Source organism: Myotis yumanensis, unplaced genomic scaffold, assembly GCF_028538775.1.
Source record: "Myotis yumanensis isolate MYYU_CA2020_CCGP unplaced genomic scaffold, mMyoYum1.0.hap1 SCAF_5, whole genome shotgun sequence".
NCBI classification, from domain to species: domain Eukaryota; kingdom Metazoa; phylum Chordata; class Mammalia; order Chiroptera; family Vespertilionidae; genus Myotis; species Myotis yumanensis.
Genome location: NW_027223756.1, coordinates 63,468,630 through 63,493,959, shown reverse-complemented (window position 1 = coordinate 63,493,959; position 25,330 = coordinate 63,468,630). Strand labels below are relative to the sequence as shown.

Genomic DNA, 25,330 nt, shown 5'->3' with positions numbered 1-25,330 from the left:
GAGAATAAAGAACTTTATTTTACTTATATATCCCAAGGATGGGGTAGGGGGGAGTAGTGTGTTGTTGGGACATAGGACCTGGGACCCTGTCTTAATAAAGTCACAACAGATTAGGCCAGTGATGGCGAACCTTTTGAGCTCAGCGTGTCAGCATTTTGAAAAACCCTAACTTAACTCTGGTGCCGTGTCACATATAGAAATTTTTTGATATTTGCAACCATAGTAAAACAAAGACTTATATTCTTGATATTTATTTTATATATTTAAATGCCATTTAACAAAGAAAAATCAACCAAAAAAATGAGTTCGCATGTCACCTCTGACACACGTGTCATAGGTTCGCCACCGCTGGATTAGGCCAATACTTGCTTTACAGGATACTGACCAATACTGGCAGTCCTATGAATTAGATGCTCCCAGTAAATGGAAAGATCAAAGTTGCAAATCAGAGTTCTGTGTGCACTTTACTATGTAAAAGGAGGATTGCTCACCAGTATGAGTACTTAATCCACCATTTTAAGAGTAAAATTCAGAAGGGGGAAAAAAAGTTTTAATTTCAGTCATCTTTCCCTCACCTTTGTGAAATGTCAGCACATCATCATTCACAGTTAGTTTCCTACCAATGCCAAAACCCCACACCATAAAAATTGATAATGCACATTAAAATAAGCCAAGAAGAGTTATTTTTTTATTATATTTACGGGAATACATTTGTTTCTTTGCGTCTCCACGGGGGTCCTCCTCTGAAAAAGGGAGAATCCAGGTGGGAAACTGTTCACAGCTGGTGAAGCAGGAGCCAGCCGAGGCAGGGGCATCATCTTACTCACCTGCTTTCCACCCTCAGAAAAGCTGGGCGGTAACATGGTAAGGCACCGATCGAGAAGCTGCTCTGAGTCTGGCATGGCCTTTCACCAGCACGGGCCCAAGTTCTCACGGAGACTGGGTGGGACTGGGCATTAAAGGGAACCCAAATATGATTCAAATACAACACCTCCTTTCCCCCAAACCAAATCATATCTGCCGCCGACATCACATCATTACGCTCCTTGATTGTTAGGGGAAAAAAAGCATTCCTTTGTTATAAAACAGCATCAGTTTCTAAATCTATGTAGTGAATTCCGTGTGTTCACTTTCACACGCAACTTTTTATGTAGCTGGGGTAGGGTGGCCCAAGATGCCAAACAGAGCAAACGATTCAAATAAAAAGTTAAAAAATAAAATAAAAAATGAAAACCCGAGACATCTAATCTGGGCACGGCAGACACACGCCAGCACCTCGGGGGGTGGTGAGATTCAAGCTGAAACAGCAACGCCGCGCATCCCCCCCCCCCCCCCCCCCGGCCCCCCAGCGCGCACGGTCTGCAGCGAGCCCCGCACCTGCACGGAGCGCGGACCCCGGGGCAGCGGCTTTGTCTCCGAAGAACAAAGATCGCCCGGCGGCGCTCCCGCTGTTCGGAAAGAGCGAAGCCGCCTCGGGAGCCCCGGCGGCCACGGGAGCGGCGCCCGCCCCCGCCCGTCGGGCCCTTTAAGCGCCGCGCGCGCCGCCGCCCCCCGCCCCCCGCCCCCCGCGCGCCGCGAGCACGGGGCCGCCCGAGCCGGCCGCGCCTCCCGCCGGGGTTACGTGAGCCCGGGGCGGGCCACCGTCAGGCCAATGGCCGCCGCCGGGGTGGCCGAGCTCCTCCCGCGCCGCCGCCGCCGCCGCCGCGGTGGAATTGCGGGCTCCTCCCGCAGGAGATAACTGTCAGCGTGCGAGGCGGCGGCGGCAGCGGGCCGGCTCCGTCATATGACCGGCCGCCGGCGGCCCCGGCCCCGAGCAGAGTTCCTCCGCCGCGGCGGCCCCGCGCTCCCGCCGCCGCGATGGCCCCGCCGCCGCGGCCGCCGCCCCCGGCTGCGCGCTGAGCCGCCGGCCCCCGGAGCGCCCCGGCCGGAGCCGCAGCATCATGGCCCCGACCCTGCTCCAGAAGCTCTTCAACAAAAAGGGCAGCGGCGGCGGCGGCAGCTCGGCGGCGGCGTCCGCCGCGGGCAGGGCTCCCAAGGAAGGACCCGCCTTTAGGTGAGGGGGCGCCGAGGGCGAGGCTGGCACGGGACCGGGTTGGCGGCGGGGCCCGCGGGGGTGGGAGGAGAAGCGGACGGGCCGCCCGGGACGTCGCAGCCCACCGCCGGCGCGGGGTCCCGGGCTGGTCGTCGTGGATGCGTCGGATCCGAGTGTGGCCCCGAAACCTTGGTGACCACGAGGGTCCCCCTGCCCTGTCTCTCTCCCTCACCCTCTCTCTCTCTCACTCCTCGGGGTCCCTTCCTCCTTCCAGAGTTGTTCCTTGGGGTTCCCGGGCGTGCGCGGGCTTGGCCGGGAATTGGGGTGACTCTGCGGGCGCTGCAAAGCCGTGAGCTGTCATGTTGAGGGCAGCCCCACACCTATTGTGTACGTGACCGTGTTTTGAAGTTGTGGAGGAGCAACAGTCACGAGAAAGGCGTCTTCCTGCTTGCTTGCTGCCCGTGACAAGCTCGCAGACGGATGCGTAAAAGTCTGTAATTTTCAACACCAGCGGGAAGGTGGATGCCGCATGATGCGTGGACACGGGGCGTGAAATGCTTTTCGCAAATGGCTGAGATTTCAGTTTGACGAAGCTGGTGCAGGTAGTTCGCACGTGCGACCGCGGAGAACACACACCTTTGCCTGATAATAGCTAGCATTGGCGGAACATAGAAGATCTGAAATGCTTTACGTCCAATTTCGTATTTATTTCTCCAGCTGCCCTGGGAGGTGGGTGCTATTATAATTCCCATTTTACAGATGAGAAAACTTCAAGTCACGGAGAACTTTAAACAGTTTGCCCAAGACCCGCAGCTGTACTTGGCAGAGCCTGCGTTTTGACCACAGAATCCAGTCTTAAAAAATCTTTTGGCTCTTCTGCTTTCAAGGGCTAACTTTTTAAAAGATGCCTTAAAATGCACTCTTAGGTTGGGAAGTTCATTTGCTTACTTTCAACAGTCCGGCCCCCTCCTCCCCCCCAGCAAATTCTTTTTTTATGGAGCATCTACTTCCAACTGTAACACTCTGCTAGGGCTTTTTGCCCAAAATGTCTTGCAAAAGCAGTTTATTATTAAACAAGTCTAGTCCCACTGTAGTAAACCTTTTAAAAGTTTCAAGTGTATGAGTAAATTTTGTTAAGTTTTGTATTCTAGATTTTGCTTTTCTGGAATTCCATTCCTTTAAAACACACACAGCCCCTCGCTGCATTTATATGAACATTAAATACCAATAGTTTGTATTCGTGGGGGTGGGTATGGGTATGTGGTGTTGTTTGGAAGGTAAATTGTGAGGACTTTAAACTGCCTTAGTTAAAGTCTCATATTTCCTTGAGGCTAACTGAATCCTTATAATTTGAGTAGGGAATTCTATTCCTTTCATTGCCTTGAGTACTAGCGATGCTGTGTTCCTTCTCAGAATGGTAGAATTACTTCAGACTCAGGTGTGTAATTTCTTCTCTTCCCTTTTAGTAACCCAGACTCGATCAAGGGAACAAAGCCTGCAGAGAAAAGGGCGTGTGTGTTACAGGTGTTTTTACTTTGGCAGCCATTTGTCAAAGCAGTGGTTCTCAACCTTGGCCGCACATTAGAATCACCTGGGAATCTTTTTAAAATCCCGATTTCTGGGCCTCATCCTCTGGAAGTTCTGTTTCTTTGTTATGGGGTGGGGCCACAACATTAGTAACAAAGAAACAGACTTTCCGGAGGATGAGGCCCAGAAATCAGGATTTTAAAAAGATTCCCAGGTGATTCTAATGTGCGGCCAAGGTTGAGAACCACTGTGTCAAAGGCATTTGAAGCCATTTCAATGCTAGTGGAGGTAGTTGAGTGACATTGTACTCTCTGCCCCGTCGCCCACCATCATTTCTTCCATCCCCAAGCTTAAGTGTATTTTGGACAAAAAAATTGTGGCTGTATTTAGGGTCTGGCCATATTAGGGAAATTGATTCCCACTTGGTGGGAACACTGTCAGTACGGTGTTCTGACTTTCCATTGGTAGTTTTGATGAAGAACACAAAGTGTGCCAAGGACTGTTTCTGTTGTTTTGTTTTTAAATTGACCTCATTAGGATTTTCTAGAAGTTTTTATAGTAAGGGTCTTTGAGAGAATAGGCGATCTCAGCTGAACATCTCACTTGACGACAGCCCTTCATCTAGGGTTCATGTGAAACAGCAGCCGCCAGTAAAGACCCAGGAAATGAGGAAAAATCTCCAGCGCACCCAAGCAAGTCTTTCCTCCTGCTTTTTCCCTGGCTTAACTCCTAGATGCTGTGCAGTGCTCCTGGGAAAAGCCTCCTGGAGAATTTCCCCTGCAAAATAATGATCTTGTGCTTCATCTTATCCAGATTTATCCAAATAGGAGCTAGCATGTGCTTTTTGGAGAAGGGAGTGCCTCATACAGGATATTAGCTGCCCTTGGAAGCCCACTTTGTAGTTGAATAGATTTAGAGAAATTAAGATAAAATTGTTAGCCCAGGCCAGTGTGGCTCAGTTGGTTGAGCATGTCCCATGCACTGAGAGGTCGCCAGTTCAGTTCCCAGTCAGGGCACATGCCTGGGTTGCAGGCTGGATCTCCAGTAGGGGGCACGCAGGAGGCAGCCAATAGATGGTTCTCTCTCTCTCTCTCTCTCAAATCAATAAAAACATAATTAAAAATAGAAAATATTTAGGTTAAAGATCTAGTATTCCTAATATGAATTTATATTCGTCAGTGCATTTAAATACATAATGTAATTTGTAGATCTTGAGAGTGAAAGGCCCCTTAAAGATTTAGGTAGACTTTCTGGGCAGTTTTATAGCATATACTGGAGGCCTGGTGCATGACATTCATGTACTGGGGGAGGGTCCCTCAGCCCGGCCTGTGCCCTCTCACAGTCCAGGACCGCTTGGGGGATGTCCGCCTGCTGGCTTAAGCCATCCCCCCAAGGGGTCCTTAACACTGCTGTGGAGGTGGGAGAGGCTCCCACCACCACTGCTGAACTCACCAGCCCTGAGCCAGCTTCTGGTTCAGCTGCGCTCTAGGGGCACACTGACCACCAGGGGGCAGCTCCGGTGTTGAACATCTGCCCCCTGGTGGTCAGTGTGCATCATAGCTACAGGTCGTTCTGCCATTCTGTTAATTTGCATATTAGCCTTTTTTATATAGGATAGCTATATATTTTTGAGAAAACCTAAGTAAAAAGAAGGTTTGCACACACACATACACATGTATCTTTGTTTTAGAGTTTGTGGAAGTCTATTATATATTTTTCTTTCTGTGATGGACTTGGACTAGTTGTTTTAAACTTTTCTTCACATCTCTAAAGTTTTGCCCTTTATCAAGTTTTGCCCTGGATGTTACTCTGTTCACTCTTGGGCACTTCCTGGTCATTTCCCTGGGTTTCTTACTGTTCTCTCATTCCTTTGGTTTTCCCATACTGTAGTTGATTAGAAAGAAACCTGTTGTTCAATATAAGCAGCTTATATCAAAGGTCATTTTCAGATCTTCATGTTTCCTGGCATTCTATCTAAAAAGAGAATCGTCGCCCTGACCGGTTTGGCTCAGTGGATACAGCATCAGCCTGTGGACTGAAAGGTCCCAGGTTCGATTCTGGTCAAGGGCATGTACCTTGGTTGTGCAGTAGGAGGTGTGCAGAAGGCAGCTGTTCGATCACCTCTCTCATAGGTGTTTCTAACTCTTTTATCTCTCTCCCTTCCACTCTGTAAAAAAATCAATAAAATATATTTTAATAAAAATAAAATAAAAAGAGAATCGTCACAGTCAAGATTCCTTCCTTAAGTGTATATCTTTTCAGATCTTGCCAAAAAGCCTTTTTCATAGCTTTGAGGAAAGAGGTTCCTAGGAAAACAAAAGGAATTCAAGAGATTGAATTTGCATGTTTGGGAGAAGTAGTTAGGAACAATATATGAGTAAGGTATTTATGAAGTGTAAGCCCTACTTAAAGTTATAAAACTGCATTGTAGTCTTGAAATTTGAGAGAATTCTCTATTTGCTGGTCTTCAGAATGCTTTCACTTTTAATTAAGTGATACATAAATATATATTTGAATAACCCTTTGTTCCAGAAGGATAAATTAGAACAAAAAGAGATTATTTGTCTAGTGGCTCAAGTCAGAAGTAGCATTGGGTTCTTGGTTACTTTGGATTTAAGGTCAGCATGTTTAGGAATTTTTAAAAGCCAAGATATACTCAGTGACATGCACATCTGGTTCAAGATTGAAGTTTGATCTTAAAGGGTTTTTTTTTTTTAATGTCTCTGGTGATTTAGTGGACTAGTTTCCACCTAAAATGTATATGCAACAGGGAGATGAAAAAGATCATGGGTTAACAAATATTTTATTTTGGACCAGTTGAATGAAGTGATATGAGGAGTAAATAAAAGCATTTCAGCTGCTTGGTAGCTAGCTGTGTAAATGCTAGAAAGAGTAGACTCCACTCCTCCCCTCTAGTCCTGAATGGCCTAGTTAGTGCTAATCCAGATTCTGTCAGGACAACTTTAAGTAATCTGTTACCAGTCTAGTATAAATATAATTTAATCCACTTATCAGCATTATAGAATAGCATCTGAGGCTCATGTGCTTGTGGTTTTGTGCTCCACCTGTACAGTTCAGGGTAGGACACCCTTGGTCCCGCCTACTAGAATTTGCCATCTAAAGGACAACAGCTTATATACCAAGATGAGTATACAGCTAGTAACACTTGGGAACTATAACAAGAAGATCATTCAAACACTGAGAAAGACTAAATCTCTCCATGAAATACAGCATTAAGAGCTCTCTGCAGTCATGCTTTGTATGGCTGAGGGAGGACCATGACTTACTCTTCCCTCCCACAGACGGATATTATACAGAAGTGCTTCCTCTCTTCCCCTCCCATGATACAAACATTTCTAATGACATTTATCTGAGGTAGGGTAGAGAATATTCTGGAAAAAACACAGTTTAGTCCACTACACTCATATTTTTAATGCCTATAACAAAACATGTGACACATAAATAGTTTTGATTTCTTCTTGTCAGAGAGTTTCGTGGATTGCCTTTCTCTGTTGCTGGTGGGAGTGGGGTTCTTGGGGTACTGCTTTTCTCGGGGAGAATGAGATGAAATACAATGATACTCCCTCTACTTTCTAAACGTCTTCCTGGCCCTAGCCGGTGCGCAGTGGTTAGAGTGTCTTCCTGTGGACTGAAGGGTTGCAGGTGCAGGGTGCATACCTAGGTTGCAGGCTCCGTCCCTGAACCCCATGGGGGCGGGTGTCGGGGGAAACCAATGGATATGTCTCTCTCATATCGATATTTCTCTGTCTCTCCCTCTTCCTTTCACTCTCTAAAAATTAATAGAAAAAAATATCCTTGGGTGAGGATTAAAAAAATAAAAGTCTTCCTATGTGTTTTCTTGCCTGCTGTTGTGGATTTATTGGCACACTCCTTACATTCTTGTTTTGAAAGTTGCCATACATTGTAGGGGGTTATTAGAGATTTTTGGCAGAGGTAAGGAAGGAAATGACTGTTCCATCTAATGCAGTGGGTTCTGTTAAAAGCACCTGGGAGACAGGTTAAGGAGACAATTGATTTAATCCAGCTTCATGCATATGTGAAACCCAACAAGTCTCTTCATTTCTCTGGTCCTCATTTGTAAAATGACAGCATCAGTGCTATGTAATAGCGTGTGGTAAGGAGGTAACCATGAGTTTGGAAACCTTTTGAACAGAATACAATGCAATACCAAATGGTTTAAGTATTACCAGGAGCCTTTTAAGTCATGGAGTTCAGTATTACTCATATTGAAGCTTTACTAAAATTGAATCATTTTTCAGAAAGATTCATTCTAGAGGACAACAGATCATATATTCATTTTATATATATATATGTATATATATACATATACATGTGTAAAAAAAGGGATTAATATACATATATATACATATACATGTGTATATATGTATATTAATCCCTTTTTTTTTCAAAAGAGGGGTGACTTGAGATAGAACAGAGTCATGTTTCTATTTACTTACTTTTTTTTTTTACCTTGATATTGTCAGCGATAAAACAGAGACCCCGAGTTTTCAGAGGAGTGTTAAGGACACTCAGCAGGCAGTAACTCCACCTGGATGGAGGTGACTGGGAGTTCAGAAATATTTTCAAGACTCTGGTGTATTAGTTTTTTAGAATTATTTGCAAGTTCTTTTAAAAAAAAACCACGAATAAAATCTGATTTAGCCAAAGGGGGAAATTTGTTAAACAGAATGATATAGCCACAATGGTTGATATTCTGCAGCAGCCAAGTCATTATTTATATGTATGTATATACACACACATATATGTCCACACACATACACATATGCACATATACACACGTATATTTGTGTATATATGCATACATGGAAATGTGTTATCAATAGGAAAAGTAAAAAATAAGATAAAGTTATATGAATAATATTTTAAAATAGGAGTGTGTGATTTGATTATGCATATGTGGACAAGGGTTAGGAACACTTTACATCAGCATATTAACAGTGGTTGCCAAAGGTGGGTGAAAATTTTATTTTACTCTTTTGTGGGGTGTTTTGGTTGATATTTTGGATTTTTCTCTAATAAATTTACATTACTTTTGTGATTTAAATTATTTTAAATGTTAAATAGTCGTTGGGGTATTTTACATTGTGAGAGTGAGAATAAGGTGTGGAAAAATTTGATTTGGATAAAAACTCAGAATTTTTCCTCTTTGTTAAAATAACTAGTAGTTCCTGTTATTAAAAGTAATATGCTGTGAATTTTAATGTACTTAAAACCTAAGTTCATTGTGAACCATAGGAAGCCAATTTAATTGGTGATGCTGATAATTGTAGTCAATATACGTTTGCAAATATTCACTAGTCAGACCCGGTCACTGCTTCCCAAGCCTTAGAGCCCAGTGTGGCCTTCACTCATGTAGGCCTCAAGTTAGTGATCAAGGGAGATCTAATTAACATTTATTTGAAATATGTTTATAAAAAAGTGACGCAACTTTTTAGATTGGGGGAAAACTTGGGTAAGTTAAGGGGCTTGGCTTGGATATATTTAAAGTTAAAACATGCGTTACAATTTTAAGTTCTGAATTGATTATTGTTATTTGATTAACTGGGTGGTCTTGAGAGATGGTCTGGGCATGTGGTCTTTTAATGCAAGTATGGATCTGGCCCAGTCGGAGTAGCTTCAACCTATGAACCAAGAGGTTCGATTCCTGGCCAGGGCACAAGCCCGGGTTGCAGGCAGGATCTCCATTAGGAGACATGCAGAAGGCAGCAATCAATGAGTCTATCTCTCTTCCTCTCCTTCCTCTCTGAAATCAATAAAAATATATTTTAAAAAAATAAAGGAGAGAATTCATTTTTGTTGTGGCTTTAAGTTGTGTTTCTCATGGTTTGCTTGTGAGGTCAGTGTAAGGAAACTACTGTGCTGTTGTGTTTTCTTGGCAAGGGGAGTTGTAAAAGGTTGTCCTTGCACTCATAAAGTGCTTTGGCTGCGAACGTGAACTCCTGGTGGGTGAATCTGATTTGGGAACTGGTCCTGCACTTACTTCTCCAGCCACTGTTTTTCTTGGTGTGGGCGAAAAGGAACAAATGTTTTACCCTGATTGTACAAGTCCCTCGCCTAGTGTGAATTGTTAAGCCTGCACTATGAGGTCATGTCTTTGGCTATACAAGTCAGTCTTTCCCTTTGCTGCGATCCTATAAGAAGGCTGAAATATCTGGCGAGTTTCTACTTAGCAAGCGTTCTTTATCTCAGGTTTGTAAAAAATGATTATTATGTAAAAGAGGAAAAACAGGATGGACTTTTCCAGTTAACTGGGCATGAAATAGTGATTTCCCTCAGCTCCACCCGGTCTGTAAATGGAACATCCATGACTCACTTCTCAGGGGCACACAGGCACTTTTGTAACCAGTGCTTGAAGGGGAGGGTGGGTTGGGGATGGAAGGAGATGGGCTGGCATCCCACTTGTGTTCAGTCCGAATCTGCCCAGCTGCCTTTATAATGGACTTCTGAAAAGGACAATGTGCCTTCTCACATATCATGCTACATATTTGTTTCTTATTGCACTTTCTGTTTGTGCCAAAATAATACAACATATTAAGTGCAATAAATGTAGCCATTAATACTATGATGCTGTGGATAAGTGTTGTATAGCACAGTGCTCTTTCTCTCACATAAGATTTTACTATCATATTCCTCTTTAACTGTATACCTTTGTTACGGCCAAACTCAGTCCCTGGTCGGGCGGCCAGCACAACCAAGGGTGATCCCGAGTGGGGGGTGAAAGGATTAAGGAAAGACAGACAAGAGAATAATAGCTGGGTCTCGGTGGGACGCTGCTCCCTGATGAGGAGACAACGCCAGCGCCCACAAGCCGTGTCTTTATTTTATAGCAGATGCCACGAGGCAAAGTAGGGGCGTGATCACATTGTTTACAGCATTCTCGTGAGTTCCAATCCTACTCAACTACATGCACCTGAACTCTAGCACAAGGCACGTGGGGCTACGTGTTTGAACCATAGGTTCCAGCTTACAACCACAGCCGTTGGCTATAATTGTGCTGGGAGGGCCTTGCCCTCCAGCTGGGACTTGCACGTGGCAACGAGAGGACCCTGTTCTTTCATTAGTCCGAGGCTTAAACCTGGCCAAAACACCTTAACCGCACCCCACAACCTTTCACTTCTGTATATATTTAGAATATTTTTTCTAGTTATTTGTCCCTGAATCTTGCTTAATTTGTAGATTGTGCTCTGGAATATGTGGCCAGCATCTAATCTAATAATAGAGGAATATGCAAATTTGTCCGTCACAGCATCATGTCACAACTGGATCAGTAGGCTGCGTCCCCACCCTCTGCTCAGGCAGCTGCAAGGCCCGGGGTAGGATAGGATATAATAGGAGGGGATAAGAAAGGAGAGGGAGAGGAAGGCAAGCCTGCATGCAGACAGGCCGAAAGGAGAAACAAATACAAAAAGGGAACAAGAAAAAGACGCAGGAATGGAAAAGGGAAGGAAACTACACACGGAAGGGGGGTGGCGACCATGGGGGGTTCGGAGCAGGTACGCCCAGCAAGGGGCGGGGTGCAGGTGGCACAGAGTGGGGAGCCCCGCCCAGATGTGGGAGGAGGGCAGTGGTGGCTGTTGGCTGGGAGGTGCCCACTGGTCCAGGATGGAGTGGAGGACGGTCCGAGGCCTTCTGGGCAGAGGTGCTCCTGATTTGTGGCAACAGCGCGGGCCTTGGCTACCCTCGCTGGGCCGGGTGTCCAGAGCAGGGAATGGGAGCAGGACAGTGGCAGGGAGGCCAGGGAAGGAGGGGCGGTGAACACTTAGCTGGGACTGAGCCCTGGGCTGGGGGTTAATGTCTCCCCCCCCCCCCCCCCAACAGAAGCTTTAAGAAGGGAAGGAGGGAGGGAAGAACTTTATAAAGGAGTCAGTAGAGAGCAGAGTTAAAGAAGGAAAGAGGATGTGTGAGTGAACTGTAGGAGCTAATGTGTACTGGGGACAGATTTTAAAAGTAGGAGTCAAAAGAAAAAAAGATAAATGATAGTGAATAATTAAGCAGGTAGATAGATAATAAAACAGTGGAAGTAAGTAGAGAAGAATGTAGATGAGAGAGAGGGAGGGAAGAAAAGTTTTAAAGGGGAGCTGGTAGAGCTTAAAAGGAGAATGGGAGGAAGGAAGAAATGGGGGAGGGAGCAAAGCAGGTCCGAAGAGGGAAGTGAAGAAAAAAATTAAGGTGGGAAGGAAGGAAAAGGGGAGGAGGGCAGGGGTAATGATAAAGGAAAGAAGGAATGTGGGGGAGGGAGGGAGGATAGGAGAAAGATGGGGAGAAGGATGATGGAACAGAAGTAGGAAATAGGAGGAAAGAAAAGTTTATAAATGATGAGTCAGTAGGAAAAAGTGTTACATAAAGGAGAGGGAAAAAATGTGTGACAGGGAGAAGCCAATAAGGAAGTCAAATACAATTGTGTGTGAAGGGGATAAGATTTAAAAAAAAGTTAATAGGGGTGATCAGGTCGGCAGGGCAGGACAGTTAGGGGGATCAGACTGGCAGGGCAGGTCAGTTAGGGGGATCAGGTAGGCAGGCAGAGTGGTTAGGGCAGGCAGGCAGGTGAGTGGTTAGGAGCCAGAGGTCCCAGATTGCGATCCTTGTGGATTGGGCCTAAACTGGCAGTTAGACATCCCTCAAGGTCTCCCAGATTGGAGAGGGTGCAGGTTGGGCTGAGGGACCACAACCCCCTCCCCCGCACAAATTTCGTGCACTGGGCCTCTAGTAGTGTTATAAAGAGATACATGTACTACTTTAGGAAGATGATTTTATCACCACACCTAAGACTTTTTAATCATAAATAACCGCATTCTGTATTTGATATTCTACATCTTTCAATAAATGATTATTGGTGTTTGATTATCTAGTGATGTCTAATTGAAAATGACCACCAATTCATGGAGGTTGTCTAAGTGAGAGTGACCACTGGGCAGTAGAAATTCATCCCCCCAAAACTGATGGAGTTCGCTTGAGAACCTACATATCTAGTGGAGCCCTCAGACTAGATCCCAGTAAAGATAGTTGCATGTTGGATGTTAATAATTTAATTAAGCAGCATGTTTCAGCAACCTTAACTCTCTGCATTTATGACAGAAATATTTTTCTAGGAAAATTCAGAGTCTAGTTATTTGGATGTACTCTACATTACACTGTATATATAGATATCAGCAGAAAGTAAATATGTACATGAGTTTACTTGGCAATTTAACAAAACCTAAGAAATATACTAACTTTAGAAGTGTCTGCTTTTTCTTTAGGTATATTCAATACCCTATAATCCTAAATGCAGCATCACCAAAATTTAATGGTCAAACAGTTATTAATTCTATTTATTTGTGGCCTACTCTGACCAAAAGGTATGTGTGAGTATGTGTTCAATATTTTATTCATGATATATTTCCACAGAACACATTAACTTTGTCAGTTTTACAAGCAGAGAGTGAGAATTTGCTTACAAGGACACATATACCAGTTAAATGGAATTGAGTGGATTTTTGCATTTCATTGAATGAATTCTACTAACTAAAATTTTTGTTCAGTTGTCATGGCAACTCTGTTTCTTCACAACTTGAGGACAAGTAAGATGTTAACCAGCACATTCCCCAAGGGATAAAACAGGTGTTGATTTAGGATGTGTTAGGAAGAAGCAACAGAATCAACAGTTTGATCAGTTCTGCCTTTAACACTTTATAAATATTTCAGATTGCCAACGCTTTCTCCCTGTTGTACCCAGAAAATTGGACATTTTCTTTTTTTCTACTTTACAGTTGAAAACTTAAAGGTGATGGAAAGAAATTCAATCTGTTTGCTATCATTTATCTCTTAATTAACTATCCCTATTTACTCAAGATCTTTTATAAAATATGGTTGAGAAATATTGACAATATTTAAAAAATTTGCCACTTTAAAGCATACATTTGAAAGTAACTGAAGGAAACAAGAAAATAACATGTTATAGTTAGAGCACCCATATGGAGTTGTAAATCCTAGCCCTGCCTTTGTGTGTGTCGGTAGTGCTTAATGCAGTGCTTGGCAGGAAATTGTATTTAATAAAATACCTGCTGAATGAAAATGAATGTAAGAGTTTTGCAAACTGATGATCCTTAAAGATTCTCTGGTATTCCAGAATCTGATCTCTTGATATAATGTTTTTTAGTAGGAAACTGGCTTTTTGAGTGTTTTTGGCATGCATTGTGACATTTTTTAAAGAACTCTGTTAAAATATTTTCTTTTTTTCATTAATATTAATGAGTTTTTCTGATATCAAATTCAGAGGATAAATACTGTAAAGGGACCTGCTGCCTCCTCAAAACAAAACAAAAATGAAAAAAGAGATCCAGTTGTAAAGTCCCACAGGTATTGAACATGACCTACTGAAAAAAGTAAAAATCTTCAAACCTCTGAAATTATTAGCTGTGTGTTATTAATATAAAACTCTGTTCTGTGCTTTTTAGATTTATTAGAATTCCTGTGTGGCTTGGTAAAACCGAAATACATTATAGAATAAAATTAGCTAACTGGTTTTTTCAAATTTAAAATATAGTACACTTAATTATAAAAACTGTATTGGTATTCTGAACCCTGCAGAGACTGTTACATCAAGTAAGTGCTTTAGACAACAGATGGAACCATCTCTGCTTTCCATTTGAAAAAATAACTTAAAAGTGAGTTTATAAATATGAAAAGTTATTTAAGAAGAGTATAATCCAGACTAACATATCATTAATGATGGCCTACACTGTGTGAAGGAGTGGACTATGAGTAAACATTTTCCCTAAGCATACCAGGCAATGGCTGTTTGCTTTAAATGGTACATTGAAGAAGTTTCTAGGGCAGAAGGAAGTAGCAGGAACTACTCTCTGCCCAAAGGTAGAAGGACCCTTGGTAGCCACTTGGTTGTTTCCAAGTTGCTGGGCTCCACGGTGACCCTATGAGCACTGATACCTGGCCCCTGCTATAGGATTAGTGCATGGGTTCCTGAAACATCATTTCCAAATTAGATTATGACTTTATTTTCTTCAACATTATTAATTTTTAAATGCACCTGATAAAAAAATCGAAAAATGTAAAATGATATGCATTGAAATATAAGTCTCTCATTTCACATCCCTCATCTTTCTCCCCAAAGGCTAAAATTATTATACCAGTTTCTTTTATATTCTTCCAGAAATATTTTATGCAAATACAAGAAAAAAAAGTATCTTTCATTCACATAAGACTGTGGTTGATGTACACACTGTTTATCATTTTGCTAATAGTTGCCCATTATCCTGTTGAATAAATGCATGTATAATGCTTTAACCCAGCGATGCTCAAGTCTGACTGGACATTAAAGTTATCAAAAGAGATTTTAAATGCCCACACCACTCTCAGAGATCCTGATTTAATTGGTCTGAATTGGGGCCTACATGTCTGTCTTTATGAAACCCTAGTCAGACAATTTTCTTGTGCAGCCAAGCGCACTAATTTTAACCAGCCCCCTATTGATGGATACTTATATTGTTTTCAGGCTTTTTTGTTAGAGATTGTGAACTTCCTGGTCAGAAGATCCTTATAGATAAGCTCAAGTATATTTCTAGAATAAGGACCCAGGATGGAGTTTCTGCCCAATTGTTCTTTAGAGCCCTGCCTACTTATACTCCTGCCAACAGCAGAGTGGCTGTTTAGTGGAGGTGATTTAAAGTACCCTAAAGAAACAATACGGGCAGGGAGGTGGTGAAACGCACACCCAGTGCACTCTTGGTACTTGTAGATCACTTGTCTAGTCCAATGTCATGCTGATTGTTTTAAGCTCTTTTGTAATTCAGTTTGGTTGTGCTATGTGGACATAAGAATGCTCGTACTTTTTTGACCCCAATGATTTAAAAGAAAAAAAAGTTCTTTGAATGAAGAAGTTAAAAAAAAAAAAGCAAGAAAACTTTTATGTGTGGAGATGTTCTCTAGAATGATGTCCAGAGGACATCCAGGAGGATTATTTTATTATCTAAAAATAATCATAATAGTTGTCTAGCAATAGGAAAGTGGCTAAATTGTGATGTTAGCTCATGGGATATTATATGATGGTTATATGATTATGAGGATTGTAGTAATATAATCAAATTATATATTTAACATATTAACTTATACAATTATATTAAATGTAATTACTATAACTATTACATTAATTATATATAATTATCAATATATTATAATTAACACACCAGTATTCAATATAATGTTAATATAATCAAGTGCTTGATATATTAAATGAAGAAACCAAAATCAATTAGTACATACAAGATGAATACATTAGCAAAATATGTAAATATATGACCAGGGACTACAAAGGAAACAGAAAAATACAACAGTTGATGTGATGCGGTAATGAGCTTATGGGTAGATCCTTTAAAATTCCTTTATTATAAAATTGTGTGGGCAAAAAATAAAAGGAGGAGGAAAATGTTTTAAAATGCAAATAGCCATTTATGGCTTTAAAGATGTATTTTCATATTGTAAACCTTGTTAATTAGTGGACATATTATTGAATATGAATGTAAATGGCTTCTCTTGATTAAGATGCCTGTAAATAGCTATTTCTCAAGAATTTTAAAGGACACTCCTCTAGTATCTGTAGGAAATAAAACTACCATGTGCTGGGCACTGTGCTGAGTTGCTTTTATTTCTTTATCTCACTCATGTCTCACAGTTATCCTTTGAGAGTATTAGGTGATTTATAGATTATAAGGTTATAATAATTTATAGATGAAAAATTGAGGCTTGCTGGATTACTGAGTGGTTAACTAGTGAACTGGGAATTCAAACCCAAGTCAGTGAGTTCTTCCCGCTTTGCAGGTTAATATATTTGAAGTACCAAAGAAGTTAAGATTCTGTGGAGTTTTTAGGGAAGTATGAAGTCTAAATATTATTTCTAAGGAGCTTCCTATTTAATTACACAAATAATAAATGTTAACTTTTGAAAAGTAATTGATAGCCCTGGCCAATGTGGCTGAGTTGGTTGAGTGTCATCCCATGCACCAAAAGGTCACCATGTCTAGTTGCAAGCTTGATCCCTGGTCAGGGTGGGTAAGGCAGCTGATTGATATTTCTCTCTCACATCAATGTTTCTCTCTCTCGCTAAAAAACAAAGAAGTCCTCATTTATAAAAAATGAACAAGCAAAAACCAAAGTATGCCAGACTGTGTGCCTCCTGCACACCCCCCTACTGTGGGTGGAGCCCACAACCTGGGCATGTGCCTTGACTGGGAATCAAACCATGACCTCCTGGTTCATAGGTCATCACTCAGCCATTGAGCCATGCTGGCCAAGCTGGATTTGTATTCTTTTTGTTGTTTGTTTGTTTTTTGGATTTGTATTCTTAAGATCAATCCTGGCTCCTGCACTTACAATGTAGGGCACATTATCTTCTCTGAGTTTTTCACCTGTAAAATTGTTGTAAAATCGCTTTTCTTACAGGTTGTCCTGAAGACTAGAGATAATATATGTCAGTCATACCTACTGCACAGTCCTTGGCACCTATTAACGCATTCAATAAATGGCAGCTCTTTTCTTTTCTTTTCTTTTCTTCCTTTCTTTCTTTCTCTCTTTCTTTTCTCCTTTCCTTTCCTTTCCTTTCCTTTCCTTTCCTTTCCTTTCCTTTCCTTTCCTTTCCTTTCCTTTCCTTTCCTTCATCTTTGTTTGTCTGTCTGTCTTTCTTTCTTTCTTTCTTTCTTTCTTTCTTTCTTTCTTTCTTTCTTTCTTTTTTTTCTTTCTTTCTTTTCCTCACCTGAGGATATTTTTTCATTGATTTTTTTTGGGGGGTGGGGGGAGAGTGGAAGAGAGAGGGAAAGACAGAGAGGAACATCGATGTGAGAGAAACACATCAATTGGTTGCCTCCTGCACGCAGCCTGGCTGCCCAGGTCAGGGAGGAGCCGCAACCAAGGTACGTGCCCTTGACTAAAATCAAACCGGGACCCTTTGATTCTCGGACCAACACTCTATCCACTGAGCCAAACTGGCTAGGGCTAATGGTGGCTCTTTTAACTCTCAGAGCCTTAAATATTATTTGTCTCCCCCTACAGCTCCTACAGCTACTTCCCTGTATTAATCCCATCTCAGATTGTAGGGAAATGGCAAGTAGCTGGTCTTTATCAAAAGGTGGAATTCCCTCTTTCAAGGCATTGGGGAGCCACTGCACTTTTGAGTTGTGGATTGACGAAGCAGTTTGCTCTTTTGGTACTGGGATCCAAGTAAGTGCAGTTTTATGATATCAATATGCAGAATCTGTCTTCCTTAGTTTTCCCTCTGTTCCCCAAACCCAGACCTCTCTTATTTCCAAAGGGAAAACACAAAACTGATACAACAGAAACATCCTGCTCCCACTTATGTTTCCCTCCCAGCCTGTGGCAAAATCCATACTTGGTAAACCTATCAGATCAATTGATATCTCTCTCTCTCTCTCTCTCTCTCAATACTTTCTTTGTTTAAAGCAGTTTGAAATTTACAGTAAAACTGAGAGGAAAGTACAGAGATGTCCCATATACCCTCTACCCCCAAACATGCACAGAAAAGGGCAGGAACAGGGCGGGGGGGGGGGGGTGCGGGGGGAGGAGGAGGGACTGGAAAGAGAGAAAGGCATTTGTCTCAGAAGCTAGAAAAAGGGAAAACTTCCAATTGTGAAGTAATCTCATGTTGCTGAAGTGCTAAGTACTGTCCCTAATTGTGTGGGGGTGCTAGTTTAGATAGTGTGCCAAGGGAAGTATGCAACCTCCGCTTGAGCCAAATAAAACTGTTAAAAAGCAGTCTAGTTCCAGCAGGTACAAACCTTGGCTTTGATTTGTTCATCATTCTGTCTTCCTCCTTCCAGGCTTCTTCCCTTCAAATCTAGGTTGCATTGGACATTGCTCTTACAGCTGATTACTGTGTCACACTGCTCTTGAGACTACTCCAGCCAGCATTGAGTTTTACAGCTTGGACTGTTAAAATCAATATTGTGTTTAACACAGCGGTAGCTATGGTAGGTAGCTACGTGAGTTGTTTTGAGATTGCCTCGACCCTGCTAGCATGTTAAGTAGCTGTTTAAGAGGAGGGCTCTTTTCAGAATTATGTCAAAATTAGCATCTGATTGTCAGAATTGTTGTGGTCCAATAAGCAGACAGTAGTAGGTAACTTCCCTGGGGTTAAAGTATTGCTATAATGTGCTAGACCTGTGCTCTCTCCTTTTATGTTAGAAACCTTTATATGCAAAGCACTGGGCCTTTAGTACCCCAGAGATATTTTTAGTGGGAGAGGGGCACAGTTTTCTTTAAGGATAAAACAATGGGGTCTCTCATCTCCTTCAAAACAAACCCCAGAGTATTGTTAATCTACCAGTTATCTCCCCTCTGTTGAGAACACTTCCCTTTTTCTTCCCATCCTAGAAATATTTGGGATGTGGGACCTTGACCACAAGCAGATTGTATATTTATTTTTCTTCCCCTCCCTCTCTCCCTCTCTTCTTCCCAACCTCCTGACATTCTCAGAAAAGGTCCATCAGCTTAGTTCCTGTGTGGCCTTATGGGGGCAGAGGAGGAGGTCTTTTGACCTACTTTGGTTTAGGCTCTGGGTGGCCTAAACAATCATCACAGCTGGAATTCTCCATCTGGTTCCATCCAGTCCAAAGCCTGGCCCAGTCTAACTTACTAAGATTTGAGGCTGAGATTTGGCATCAAAGCTTAACGAGTAATTAAGGGTTTACATATCTTCCATTGCTTTCTCTGAATGTTGTTTCCTTGGGGACCTAACTGGAATGCATGGAGGAATGTGCATATTTTAAAAGGAAAAACTAGATGAGATCTGAAAGTGAGAGAGAGGGAAGTGTTATCAAAAAGGATAAATAATTCTGAAAAAGTAGTAATGTATAAAATAACATCAAGGTTTTGAGCCCGAGTAACCTGGGAGAATTATAGCATACTTAATGGAAATAACACAGTTATAAGAAGAATGACTTTTAAAGGGGGACTATATACGTTTGGTTTTGCATATCCTGAGTTGGAGATACAGTGGATATTCCAAGTAGTGATGTTTATGAGGCATTGGTTGTCAGGGGAGACATTAAACCAGTATTTGCCAGAGAGCCTGGGAAATCCATATTTTGCTCGTAAGACTTTTTTTCTATTCTCTTCCTCGTAATTACTCTTGTCAAAATTCTCTTTTGTGCTAAACTCAATTCAGATGCTACCTCTGATTGTCTTTGTTGATTGCCCCCAAATGGGTATGCCTTCTGAATTCTTGAACTTAGACTTATTCTTGTGTGATTTTTTTTTTTCCCATGGCACAACATTCAACTAGCTGCTTTTCTAATTATCCAAATGCTACTGATTATACCTTGAGTGCAAGGAACATTATATGTATGTCCCTGCAGTATGTAGCATAGCACTGAGTACATTAATAGGAGCTCAGAAAATGTTTACATGTATTTATTTGAACCCATTTGTTTTCAGTTAGTACCACTGCTTAGAGAGGTATGATTTTATTACCCATTATATAAAGTTCCTTTAACAATTTTGCATAAATTTGTCTCTGAAGCTTTAAGAACATCTCCCAATGCTTATATTTCAGAACTTAACCATTAAGTGTGTTTATACTGTAAACCTGCTCTAACCAAATAAAGTCTATTTTGAGAGAGATAGCTCTGCTCTTTCTCATACTCACCATTGCATTTATCACCCTATGCTGCTGGGTTGTTGTTTTTTAAATCCTCACCAGAGGATATATTTAGAGAGAGGAAGAGAGAGAGACAGACAGACAGACAGACATTGATCAGTGCCTCCCATATGCGCCCCGACTGGGTATTAAACTGCAACCTAGGTTTGTGCCCTGATAAGGCATCAAACCTCCAACCTTTTGGTGTGTGGGACAGTGCTCCAGCCAACTGAGCCAACTAGCCAGGGTAGAGACTTTTTATAAATCATTTTATTTTTTCCTATACCAGTTTCAGTTTAGGTTTCTGAGGTTCACTGCCTCAGAAAGAAATATATGACTTATTTTATCAAGAATATGCTTTTTAAAGAGTTTTGGTCTATCATAAGTATAGTTTAAGCACCATCTTTACCTGAACTGAACTGACCTGAAACTAATTTACTATTTACTTATCTGTTCAAAGAACCCTGAAAGATCTTACTGTGTGTTCCCTCTCATTGAGCATTTTCCTGGTAAAAATGTTTAATGCCACTTAGAAATATGGCCCTACCTCTGGCCAGTCTGTCACTTAGATTAGTTATGAAAATGTTAAATCCAGTCTTTACATCCATCACTGAAAGTCCACTCTGTCTAGAGAAATGGTTATTTATTCCTACTTTTGTTTTCTGGTCCTAATTCGGTTCTCTGTCCAAGATAAATATTCTACTGGCCTCACACTGTTTTATCCTCATAAAAACAAGTGACCAGATAGCTCTGTATTAATGCAGTTCATTTAGTAAAAACATTAATGGCAGATGAGATTCAGATGAATAAGGGAACACTTGTTTTGGTTTTCATTGGCCATAGTTTAAAAATACAACCTGTGTTTGCTAGTGCATAAGTCATCTACTATTACAGCTTCAAGGGACTATTAGAAGTTTGTTTCTCCCATTTGAATTTTGTGGATATCAGTTTTGAAGTAAGCGGACCAACTAGGGCTTAAAAATATTTATTTCACCCATAAATTGTAGCTGTCCTCAAATGGTAAAGAGTTTGATAGGGGCTTTTACTTTCCACATAATACAGCTTAGTTTGGTAAGAGGCTCCGTCAGTCACCCCCGCAACCTTTATTCTGTGAGATACTTGCTCCGTGTTTCCTAAAAGAGTAGTAACAAATTAACCAGAGTCAAGGGTATTGTGATTTTGATCTCCTGGGGTTTCCTTCTCATGATGGTTCTATGTGATTTCCTCTTCATGATGTTCTTCCTACCTTTAATTTGCCACTTTAATGGATTTAGAGGGGTGGGGATAGGAAACACAAGGGGAGATTATTTTCTGAGTATTGCTTTTCAAGGCCTTAAGGCAGCGGTTCTCAACCTGTGGGTCTCGACCCCTTTGGCGGTCGAACGACCCTTTCACAGGGGTCGCCTAAGACCATCCTGCATATCAGATATTTATATTACGATTCATAACAGTGGCAACATTACAGTTATGAAGTAGCAACGAAAATAATTTTATGGTTGGGTCACAACATGAGGAACTGTATTTAAAGGGCCAGAAGGTTGAGAACCACTGCCTTAAGGTTTCTTTTAGCTCCCAAGTGTGTGATTTTAATTTTACGTCTGAGACAGAAGCACCTGTGGCTCCAGGTGGCTGCTGCCATCTCCCACTAGTCTAGGAGGGGACAGTCCGGGATTGGAGAATCTCACACTTACATGTTATTAAGAAAGTTAGGAACATTCCCTGACCCCATGAGAGCAATTAGCCAGAAGCCCTCTTAATTGAATCATTTCTTTTCCTTAGCAAAGACAAAGAAAGATTTGTTAGCCTATGAAATATAGTGGTGATGGTTTCAAAGCAGAAACGAGCCATGCTGGAAGTTTAGGATGATGAAGTTAGGAAATTACCTGTGATGCAAACCAATTTTTCTATGGTTTCTTTTCTATAAATTGTGGCGAGAGAGAGGTGAATATTGGTTAAATGTGCCGTTGTCTGTTAAAGGGCAGTATTTCAGAGAAAGTGTAATTGATAAGATGGACTTAGCCATAATAACTCTCATTTATTTTCCAAAGCAGTTATATTTATTTTATAGACTAGGAAACAGGCTCACTGGCTAGGGTCACAAAAATAGTTGTCTGTATGGGTAGGGCCAGATCTGAAACACAGGCCTCTTGATCCCTGCATTGGGCCTTAGCCAGTTTTTAGTCCTAAATATGGCAGGTTGCCTTGTTTAACAGTTAAAAGCTAGCTGTTATGAACTTATAGCTAAGATGCATTCAAAAATTTTTAATGATCATAAATTTGCATTCTTTTGTGTGTTGTTGAAACTTTGTTATTTTCATTAGATTTATGCCCTTTCCTGATATTGCTGTGCTCAGAACTGTACATGAAACTCATAAAAATCACCTCTCAACTCCTTCACGTGGCTGCCCCTGTCTCATTTCTCTTTGCTCTTCCCGTCACACTCCTTACACCAAAGTGAACTTTTCTTAGTTCCTTAAACAATTTTGAGCTTTCCCTTTATAAAGATTTTTTTGCCTGGAACTCGCCTTCTCCCTTCCGCCTTTAATCTACTGACTCTGACCTAGGCTGGTGGTTGAGGCTGGGCGTGGGCTCTGGAACCAGACTTCAGGTTTCAAATCCTGACACCATGCTTAATAGCTGTAGGATATGTATAACTCCTGAACTGCTCTGTGCTGTGTGCTGCTGTGTTCTTGGTACATTGGGAATAATAGTAACCACCTCCTGGTGTGGTTATGAGATATAAATGGGTTTGTTCTTGCAACGTTAGAACAGTGCCCGGTACATGGTCATGCTCTGATAGGGGGCCTCTCCTAGCCTTCCACCCTCCCAGGACTAGATAGCCCTGGTCTTTCTCGTACTCATCATTGCATTTAGCACCCTATCCTGCTGGGTTGTAATTGCCTCTGCAAGACCCTTCCACTCCACTGCAAGGACTGGGAGGACCATTTCACTGTCTGTATTGTTCACTTTGGGATACAGCACTCAAGCATGTATAGGTACTTGGGAAATGTTTGAATAAATGAATAAACAAAGGACCCGTTAGCTCATGTTGTGAGCTTAATGTTTTTGACCTCAGCTTTCCTTTTCTTTTTTTTAAAATATGCTTTAAAATATGAAGGGAGAGGGAGAGAGAGAGAGAGAAACATCAATGATGGGAGAAGATCATTGATCGGCTGCCTCCTGCACGCCCCTCGCTGGGTATTGAGCCAGAAACCTGGGAACGTGCCCTGACCGGGAATTGAACTGTGACCTCCCGGTTCATAGGTCAATGCTCAACCACTGAGCAACACCAGCCGGGCAGCTTTTCATTTTTTCCCCTGAAGATCATCTTAGCTTTTGTTTGGGGTTTTTGTTGGGGATAATTTTAGAAGGGAGATAAGATCATCTAGTTAACTTAGATTTCTTTATGGAAATTTTGGACATTATTACTCAGTGTAAAAGAGGCTGTACATATGGACAGGCCTCTTGAAAAGTTTCTGTATTCTTTAAGAAAATGTTTAAGTGGGTTCCACAAAAACAGGCGAGTCTCCCGAGGAACACTCAGTCAATGTTGAGCGCAATCTGGATTTAACCTAATAACTGTCCCAGCCTCCCTGCCCCAGCTCTCTAAACACCCACTCACAGGATTTCCCGGCATTCAGCTTTTGTTGGCAATCAGGTGTGCTATGTCCATATGTAGCAGTCAAAGCTACTTGACTTTTCCCCCTTACATGCTCTATCCTTAGTCAAGAATAAAAACAATGTAAAAGGAAAAGCTTACGTAACAGCAGAATAGTTTCTGGTTGAAAGTAATGAGAATTTTTTGTCTTACTCTAGGGATGGTGGCTTTGTCCTGGCAGTTACTCTGGAGTGGTGGGAATGTTCTAGATGAAAATAATGCTGCACTTAAGGGGAAGGGTGAAGGGGGAAGGAGGAAAGGGTCAGCTGTGCTGCTGTGATTCTTTTGTTTAAAGCTGTTAAAGGTTTAGAGTGAGACTAGCAATTAATTGCTGTAGAATCTATTGGATTGTCAAGGGACAATAGTGAAAAGCCAGGGTTAACTAACTCAAACTGGACTTTCACAGCAGTATCATTTAAAAAACAAGTTCCATTTCATGAGCTTGCTCCTCCTCCCTTCCTACATCTAGTCTGCACTAATAGAAAAATGATAATAGTAAAGTTTAGTGAGCACTGACCATGTACAGGCCCTGTTCCAAGCACTTTCCACATAGAGCCAATGGATACATGTTCAGTATATATATAGTTTGTTTACATTTTAAATTTTAAGTTAAATAAATTTAGTCTTTTTCTTTTTTAGGTAGGATACATAGCAGTTAAGAGGTTAAAAATATGTGTGATATGTGTCAGATTTGAACCCCACCTCTCTTTTAGCTGTTTAACTTTGGGCAAATTACTTTCTATCTCAGATTGCATATCTATACATTGAAATAGAGTCCCTATTAGATGAGATAGTGAGAGCAGAGTACTATGCTAAGCTCATAGTAAGCTGCTCAGTTATTAGCTAATTAACCATTTGTTATGCTGTCTTCTACTGGGTGTGACCTTTGATTGTGATTGGTGTCCAGGGAAATTTATGAAAAATTTCAGAGCATTTTCTATTCTATGGCCCTGACTGGAAGTTAATTCAGTGTATTGATCAGTGCTTCTTACGGTATTGCCTTTGTCTGCCGATATAGGGTGAGAACACCTCACCTCTACGCAGGCTTACCAGGCCTTTCCTGATCTCCAATCACATCTTGTAATTGGTTCTTTGTTAATATGCAGACGCAGACAAAATTGAAGCAGTGTTCTCCAGGAAGTGGTGGTGCCTCATTGAATCACTCTGTTCCCAGAGCAAGAGGGGACCATATTGCATTCATGGAGTCTCAGCTACTTCAGATTCCTCTTCTTTAAGCTATACCTTAAACATAACTCTTGGTTCTTGAGCAGTCTCCTGCTATCCTCCCTTACCCTCAGAGCCTCTAAAATAGAGTGGGATTGGTGTGTGTGTGTGTGTCTATATAAAATAGCAGGCTCTTACCATTTGGAAGACATTTCTCATGGTTAAGATGTTAAAGTTGTTACTCTGTTATGAAGAATAGTTAATT

The 25,330-nt window shown here is 41.6% G+C and overlaps 1 protein-coding gene across 2 annotated transcripts in view; it reads left to right on the top strand.

The window, feature by feature from the left end:
* The first annotated feature begins 1,899 nt into the window (after positions 1-1,899).
* Positions 1,900-25,330, top strand: part of FNIP2 (folliculin interacting protein 2) — a 130,100-nt gene continuing 106,669 nt past the window's right edge. The window contains exon 1 of one of the 2 annotated variants that reach the window (XM_070415396.1): positions 1,900-2,053. In XM_070415396.1, the coding sequence (XP_070271497.1) occupies positions 1,941-2,053 (113 nt within the window). In that variant the 5' untranslated portion in view covers positions 1,900-1,940. The remainder of the gene's footprint in view (positions 2,054-25,330) is intronic. The other variant, XM_070415398.1, reaches the window with a different exon arrangement.